This window comes from Oryzias melastigma, linkage group LG4 (genome assembly GCF_002922805.2).
Source record: "Oryzias melastigma strain HK-1 linkage group LG4, ASM292280v2, whole genome shotgun sequence".
NCBI lineage: Eukaryota > Metazoa > Chordata > Actinopteri > Beloniformes > Adrianichthyidae > Oryzias > Oryzias melastigma.
Genome location: NC_050515.1, coordinates 25,659,891 through 25,668,701, shown reverse-complemented (window position 1 = coordinate 25,668,701; position 8,811 = coordinate 25,659,891). Strand labels below are relative to the sequence as shown.

Genomic DNA, 8,811 nt, shown 5'->3' with positions numbered 1-8,811 from the left:
TGATCTACTTGTGATTTATTAAGTGATGTGTTATGTATGTATTATGACCTGATTGCTTGAAATAAACCATTTCATTCATTCATTAATTCATTCATCAGGACAGCACACATGGATGTTGAAATCACCAATAACAATTATATGATCATATCAAAGCATGATTCCAGCCAAAAAGTCAGAGAAATCATTTTAAAAATCCCTATTATATTTAGGAGGTCTGTAAATAACAGCGCACAGCAACTGTTCGGACCCTCAAATGAGGTCAGCTCAAGGCTGGAGTATGGAGATGACATGGAGCGTTGTTTACATTTACAACTGTTTATAAAAATGGACGCAGCCCCTCCTCTCCGAACGGGACAACCGCAGGTCAGCTAAAGTAAGAAAAACCAGCAGTAAAAAGTTCCACAAAAGCACTGTCCTTACCTGGAGATGTCCAGGTTTTAGTAATAAAAAGGGAGTCCAGGCAGTGGGATGTGAGGAAACCCCGCAAAATGAAAGTTTTGTCCGCTAGCAATCTACCAGTCCGAATCTGGACGTTGGAGCAGCCTGTAGGTCGGAAGACGGGAGCAACCGGGAGAGCACTGTCAGGTTTCCGGGAGTCGATCCACACTGCAAGCCCCAACCCCAGACCTAGCTCCAGAGTGGGGCCCCAGTGACACCAATCCAAGCGTCGTAACGAAATCTAAGGTACACAGCAAACTAGCATCTTCATTGTTCTGCAGAGGTTTGCCTGGACTGCAGCCCCCCAGCCACACCATCACAGTTTTCTCTGCACTTCAAGAGGGCATGGCATTGTGCCAGAGGTGAGGACTTGGATCACATGGCTTGGACTCGAGTCATGAGTTTGATGACTATGGACATGACTTGGTCTTGTACCATGTGACTTGATTCTGACTTTAACAGCAGTAACTCTTGAATTGAATATGAATTCAGCCCTTTGACTCAAATTTACTTGCCATTTTCCTCAACACCCAAAGATTAAAAATAATGTGTACATAGACCCCACCCTCTCTGTCTCTGTGTATGTTGGCATCTATATGTGCAGTTAGCACAATATCCAATCAAATTAGGTCCAAATTGGTTTGATCCATCCTAATCCAACAAAATTTCAGGACAAACAATTTAGACCATCTGTTAAAGAGCCGTGAACCCTCTTGTCTGTGATTGGCTGTTGGTTGGCAAATATATTACACTAAACAGAAAGTTGTGAATGCATATATGAACACAAAAATATGGAGACAGGGAGATGAGTGATCAGGCATTCAAAAATGTTTGTGTTGCAAACGAAAAAATGTGTTATGAAAGCAAAGAAAATGGTTTTAAAAGCAAATATTTAATATTCTCATTTGCAACTTTGAAAGTTTTGTTTTTAAAACTGAACAGTTTGCAATTTAGGGAAAGTTTTATCTCAAAACTATGACTTGTGTTTTACAGTGTGATGGCACAAATATTTTTTTCAAAAAAAGTCAAGTGTTTTTGCTTTTCATTTATCCATTATTAGATTTCAGACTTGTCTGAATCTCTGTTTTGTCAATGTATTTTTCATTTTGCCATGATAAAGTGTTTAGGTTCCCCTTTATAAAGTTTCTGGTCTACTGCTTAACTGGACAAAAAAATAAAATAAAAAACAAGGTCACTGCTGTTGTTCCTCTGTAAATGGTGGACCCCACAACTACCCAAAAAGCAGTTGGGCTCCTCAAAGGTGCAATGCGAGTATGAGTGCATGTATGTGTAATTCAAAGGCGATGTTGAGTGTCAATTTAGAAACTTTGGAACAATGCAGTCAGAAAATTTTTATTAAAGAATTTCTGGTTTATTCTTTTACTTTAGTAACCAAAGATTGTACTAAAAACATATTCAACCAAAAGCCTAAAACAGTCAAACAATGAGTGGAGGTATCAGTTAGGGATGCTAGAAGGTTTATCGTGGGACAGCACAGAGGCGGTAAGGATTGGGACAGCGAGTGGCTCCCATCCTGTTCTCTAGACTGGGTTGTTCTCCTGCAGGCGCCGAAAACGAAAACCTCTGAAGGAGGGAGGCGAAAAACAGAAACAACTCCATCCTGGCCAGCTGTTCCCCGAGACACACACGTTTACCTGGAAATAGAGTAGGAATGTTGTTTTAATTAATAAAAGTTGATTATTTTTGTAATTAAACTGTTGTGAAGCATAAGGATGTTAGTTTTGAAGATATTTTTAAAGATATTGTATAAGGGACACTTGTGCCCTGCACAGATTTGCCCATTTTTCACCTGCATACAGCCACATCCACCCTTTAGGGCAGTTATTATTGAGGCTTTATCCCAACTGTAACTGAACCTCTACGCAGTGACAGTGAAATTGTATAAACTAACCTCCACCAAAAGGACTGAAGGCCTCTCTCTTTCTAAACTTCCCATCCTTGTCCAGGAAGTGTTTAGGATTGAAAGAGTGTGGAGTCTCCCACATGGACTCATCATGGAGGACAGAATTCAGAGTAGGGATTATCATTGTACCCTGGAAGAAGAAAGAACAAACAAACACATTTTTTTTCCACAAATCCAACAACAAACTAAACTAAAATGCTTACAAAGAAAGATAATTTGATCTGTTTTAAACTAAAAACTTTGCTTTCAAAGCCAGTTTTCTTTTTTCTCCCAGAAAAATAATGACACTTCAAATGCATTTTTATCAAGAATCAAGTACTGTTTAAATCTACACTTTTTGAATGTCAATGACATAATTCTTTCATTGATCCACATTCTTTCATTGATTCATATTAAATATCTGGAATTGATGGTAAAAACAAAGTTACTATTACGATTGTTTGTGGGTGGACAAACTGAAACAGGACTATGGAACCTTAGGGTGTATTACGACTGGAGAAGTCAGTTGTTCAGGACCAAGTCGTCTTAATTTGGTCCAGATTGAGTCCTGAACCTACTGTATTATTCTGGAAACGATATGGAAAAGAACTCTGGTTCACTTTAAGTGACTCAAATGTCTCCAGTCTGAAATACACCCTTAAAGACCCACTCCAACGAAAATCTTGTTTTTGGTGTTTTTAACTTGTTTTTGTTTATTTTTTCTGATGATGGAGGATATGTATAAAGAAAATTCAGTTTAAATTTCAGATTTTTTTTCTTTACATTTTCTTTCTTCTCATTCATTCATTCATCTTCTTTGGCCGATTCTTCCCTTTCGGGGTCGCGGGGGTGTTGGAGCCTATCCCGGCTACTGATGGGCAAAGGCGGGGTTCACCCTGGAAAGGACGCCAGTCTGTCGCAGGGCCACAATCACACACCCATTCACTCACACATTCATACCTAGGGGCAATTTAGAGTCACTAATCAACCTATAAGGCTTGTTTTTGGACAGTGGGAGGAAGCCAGAGTCCCCGGTGAAAACCCACACTTGCACAGGGAGAACATGCAAACTCCACACAGAAAGGTCCCAGCCGGGTTTCGAACCGGGGCCTTCTCGCTGTGAGGCAAGAGCGCTTACCCCCTTGCCACCCTTTTTTCTTCTCTTTCTTTCAAATAAAGTAAACAAGGAGCTACCGAACAAACATTTGAAAATTTAAAAAACTTGAAAAGCTTACAGCTGTGACACAGAAACTTGTACGACAAGTAACAAGTTCCTGCTATGCTTAATTCTGGTGATCCACATTTGACTTTGCTGTCCTCATCTGAGCTGTTATCTTGTTCAAAACTGTACAGCCAGATAGCTTTGACATTGCTCGCCATTTATGTTGAAAACCTACAGGTTGAAGTTGTAAAGCATGCAGCTGAAAGCTAGTAAGAAATGGTATAAAGAGGGATAATGGGAATATGGGCTGGGCTTACTCCATGCCAACAGTTACACTCACAACTCTGAAGGGACTTTCTGCAGAAATTATGTCCTAGAAAATTATAAAAAAAAAATTATTTTGGCAAAAAACGACAATCAAAATTAAAAGACCACAGGGAACACATAAAATAAATTAAAAGATGATAGGAGTGGAATTTTAAAGATTTCTACATTGTTCTATGTTGCAAAGTTTTCTACCTTAGGGATTGTGTATTTGTCAAGAGTGGTGTCCTTGCTTGCCATACGGAGGACACCGAGAGGGAGGATGTTTCCCATTCTCTGGATCTCATGGATGACTGCTTCAGTGTAGGGCATGTTTTCTTTATCAGCCATAGACGGTTGTCTGGATGAACCAATCACAGCGTCGATCTCAGCCTGGACCTTCTCTGCAAATCAAAATCAGACAAATCATCAGCCTTTGTCCTACCGAGATAATGAAAGAATACAAAAATGTCCTAAAAGAAACAGCAAACAATAAATAGACATTTTTTGATTTCCTTAAGAGACACATACCCTGAATATCAGGATAGTAGATCATGTAGAGCAGCCCCCAGTGTAAAGTAGTGGTGGTAGTTTCAGTTCCAGCAATAAAAAGGTCCAGGGTGCACATGCACAAATTGCTAATATCAAAGCTAGAGTCTTGGCCTTCATTCTAGAACAGATGAAACAAATGTTGAAGCCTCAACTCACCATCAACTTGTGTTTATAAAAGTGAGATTAAACACTCACCTGTCCCATCTCAATGAGAAACGAGTCGATGTAGTCTTTTGGAGAGGAGGGGTCAAGATTTTCTTTGTGCTCTGCAATCTTAACTTTTGCATAGTCAATCAACTTCGACAGCAGAGATAATATTTCCTGATGAGGTCCAGGAAGTTTCTTCATCAGCCAAGGAAACGAGTTGAAGAGCTGCATGTGAAAAAGGGAGCCAGGTCACTGTATGTGTTTGCTTCAGATAACAATTGGTAAAGGTTTGCACTGTCACAAAATCTTTAAATAAACTGTTTTTGTAAATATGTGTAGATATTTAGTGCGACTTTGGCCTGAGAAGGGAGATTTTGAGTTAGTCGTGGATTGTATTGAAAACCAGAGTAACATTTCCATATTTTTCTGCAAACTAAAAAAAAAAAATGTGAATTTTTCTTTCCATACTTTCTGTGTCTGCAGTCTGTCTATGGTGAATGTTTCTAAGTAGCAGCCTGGGACATCATAACCAACTTTCCGAAATTAAAAATATACATTTAAAATTATTTTAATTTAATGATCATGCATCAGGTATTAGCAGAAAAGGTGTTACGAGTGTTATGTCAAGACTGATTAATGCAATTGTTTTAGGGTAGTGATGCCTTTAACTTTAGAAGGGCTTTGAGTTCAAGGGTTTAGTACATGTAATTATATTGATTTTACTATTTTTTGATTAAAATAAGACGCTGTTGATTAGCTGTCGATAAAAAAGCTTACCTGAGCTGAAAAACCTCCCTGCAGGATCATGACGTCATTAATGTCCTTCAGAATCTGCTGGTACTCCTTGTCAGAATACTCATATCGTTCCCCAAAAACCAGACAACAAATTATATTGGACACTGCGTTGTTTATCAGTGCTTGGGCATTGAAGGGCTTACCTGCAAATATAAAGAAAGAAAAAAATAAGTATATCTGTATAGAAATTAAAAAAAAAACTAACAGCAATATTACTATTTATGAATTATTTTATTTAAGGTTTATTTACTGTTTTATTTTATTATTAGTAATATTTTGTCTTTTTTGATACCCTTGAGCTCTGCAAAAGCTTCTGAGAGATAGTGGCACTCCTCCTGGATATATTTCTCCATTGTCTTTTTGCCTAAACCAAAGTTTCTTAGTGTATGAAGAGCAAATCTCCTCTGTTGCTTCCATGGATAACCATTTGACACCACAATGCCTGAGAGGGGAAAAATAGTTAGACATGTGATTGCTAGAAGGATTCACAGATAATTCATACAACCTTTTGTACAAACCTTTGTTTGAATAAAACTGCTCAAACAGTGGGATGGTGGGACGATCCACAAAGTCGTCTCCTTTTTGGATCAAGGCCTCTTTCACCTGCTTGTGTCCATTCAGGATCACTGCTCTCTCACCAAAGAGATGAAGGCTGAAAACATTTCCATATTTTTCTGCAAACTGAAAAAAAAAATGTGAATTTTTCTTTCCATACTTTCTGTGTCTGCAGTTTTTGACTCATAAAAAGCAGTGAAAATAAGTCTTGCTTATCTAAATTTTAGGTGGAGCGCAACAATTATCTCATTGTTAATCTTGAGGAACATCTTTACAGTGTTTACGTGTTTTTTTTTTTTGTTTTTTTTTTTTTTAGAAATTTGTAAAATACATATTAAAATACATATTGTACTAATGCAATTTCATAAATCTGGAGACATATTTGAGGAATTGACAACAGAAAATATTGTTAATTCAGTGAAAACGTAAGCAGTTATTCAAACAAAATCCAAAGCAATTTCAAATGACAAAAATGTGAGAAAGTATAAAATTCTCTAAGTCATAATCCTGGATGCATCAAGAGTTTTGGGGTCTGATTACCTCCTCATCATACCTTTTTCTGCTTGCATACCTCTCTGTTCCATCTATTCCCTGATGTATTCAGTTCAGTTAATTTATAGTTAATTTATGAAGTATAAAGTTATAACTTAGATTGTTGCAAAGTGATACCCACAGAGCAAGACTTCATAATTACATATTGTTACAGTCCAAGTCAATTTAGGCATTCCACATAATCATTGTCCAGTTCTGAACATTTCACTAAAGCCCGACTCTTGTTTTGTAGTTTGATGATGACCTGTGTTTTGGGCCAATAGATTACATGAAATTGTTTTCGGTAATTTCAATAATCCCAATTGTGAGCTTTCTAATGTTGATAGTGAAGAGGAAAACACAATGATGTTATTTTGCTCATAACAAGATGTTTATCTAGCATCTGCCCAGTAGTAAAAACACAACAGAATGCTTTGAAATAAGAGGGTAGGCAACAGGTTTTGACTAAAAAGTTTAATTGAGCTGATTATTGTAAGATGTCTTATTCCCTGTAACTGTTGCTGCCAATGACTTGTTAAAGCCACAAAGTGATGTGAGGAAACCAATCCTGTTTACAGTCCAACACAGTAAAAGTATGTGTCTGACCTTTTATCCACTGTGAAAACATTTGTAGTAGATTTTCTTCTTACCTCTGTGAGCTGCAGGTGAAGCCTGGAAGGGTTGATGCGATGAAGATCTCCAATGAAAGGAAGAGAATGGGGCCCAGGAGGAAAGTTTTTTGGTCGTCTGTTGACTAAATAATCACTCAGCAACAGAAAGACAAACAGAAATATCAAAATGCTCCTGCTGTCGATCCATTCCAAGCCCAGAACAGCAGTTATTGCCTCCATTGTTGGCCAAGACTGAGCAGATCCTCTCCAAACTCTCAATAAAGAGCAACTTTATCTGACTGGTTTATTGTACAGAGTTGTTGAGTCACTCACTAGAGCAAAGGGATTGACTGTAGACTTGAGTTCTCTTGCATGAGGCAACAAATTTGTATTGGTCTAATCTGTTCTTGTTACATCATTATAGCAGGTGCAAGAGCAGCTGTACGTTTAACCTCCACTTTATTGCAGTGTTTAACCTTTGATTTATTGGAGTGAAGCCAGAAAACAAACCAAACCATTCCTGTTTCTCCATGAGTAAAGTTTATCTGTTAAGAAAACAGATGGGGCAAACAAAAAAACTCTCCGTGGATCTAATTTCCATTCTCCCTCCATTCTGTGTTGTCAGGAAAGCTGTTGAAGGATGCAAATTCTGGCGACCAAAGTTTGTAGACAAAATCTTTTAGTGAAAAATAAACAAATATGGCAAAAAGAAGAACTTAAAAAAAGCATACCAGCGAAATCTGATCTAAAGTTTCTGGATGGAATCAGAAAACCTGAACACATAACTGATGATAAATGACAACCTTGTCATAGTCCAGCATGCAACAGGGAAGAGGTCAAACATACTACCAGCTATGTGAACCAAGCTCCCGCTCTGGTCATATAGAGGTCCACTGTTCCTTGACCAGGACAGAAACTGTAATGTTGTTTCTTGATCTGAGCTCCGACTATCTTATAGATGCTCCTCTCCAGAACCCTGCCATAGACTCTCTCTGGGAGGTTAAGGAGTGTGATTCCCTGGTAGTTGGAACACACCCTCCTAAACCCCTTCTTGAAAAGGGGAACCATCACCCCTGTCTACCAAGTGCATGTTTTGCATGTTTTGAACAAGTTCGTGTTTAAAATTGGCAGGCACAACACCAGTAGCTAGATTGGTGTTGATAATGGTGAGAACAGTCTGAGCTACAGTCGGGAAGACCGCTTTGAATAGCTAAGAAAGAACCCGAGGCCATACTTTGACTAACTTATCTAAAAATGATAATGACACCAACCCAAACTTCTCAAAAGAGGCTGAGCAAAAAACAGAAGTTGAAGGAACTTTGGAGGGAAAAGTAATATCTGCCCTTTTATATGTAACCTTGTCAGTGAAGAAATTTAGAAAACTGTTACACATATCAGAGAAAGCTTCTGAAGTTCCTGCCTGTGGAGCAATAAGCACAGTCTGTTGTTGTAAACAGTATTCCTGGTTTTTTCTGATTAGAAATTAATATGTTTGATAGATACTCTTGTCTTGCAGTACTAACAGTAATTTGAAAAGATTTCCAACAGTCCTTCAAAATTTGTTGCTTCACTGTCTTTACAGGAGCTACAGAATCCAGGTTGAGTGAAACCAGGAACTAATCTCCTCAACAACAGCAAGGGCTAAGGAACTGGGTAAATGCAGGTGAAACTGAACTGGCAGAAGAAGAGTTAAAAATCCTGCAACTTTGCGTAGGATCTAACTGTAGGACCATAGACTGTATATAAAATAACTGGACGAAGCAAGCCCCCCTACTTCCGTGTTCCATATAGGAAGTACCACTGGGTTGCAAAAA

The 8,811-nt window shown here is 38.2% G+C and overlaps 1 protein-coding gene across 1 annotated transcript; it reads right to left on the bottom strand.

The window, feature by feature from the left end:
- Positions 1-1,775: 1,775 nt before the first annotated feature.
- LOC112150360 (cytochrome P450 2J2) lies at positions 1,776-7,378 on the bottom strand. Its single transcript, XM_024278601.2, has 9 exons — positions 7,037-7,378; positions 5,819-5,981; positions 5,593-5,742; positions 5,283-5,443; positions 4,554-4,730; positions 4,338-4,476; positions 4,023-4,210; positions 2,351-2,492; positions 1,776-2,093 (listed from the first exon to the last, which is right to left on the bottom strand). The coding sequence occupies exons 1-9, from the start codon at positions 7,235-7,237 to the stop codon at positions 1,918-1,920; spliced, it is 1,497 nt and encodes a 498-aa protein (XP_024134369.1). The 5' UTR covers positions 7,238-7,378; the 3' UTR covers positions 1,776-1,917.
- Positions 7,379-8,811: the final 1,433 nt, after the last annotated feature.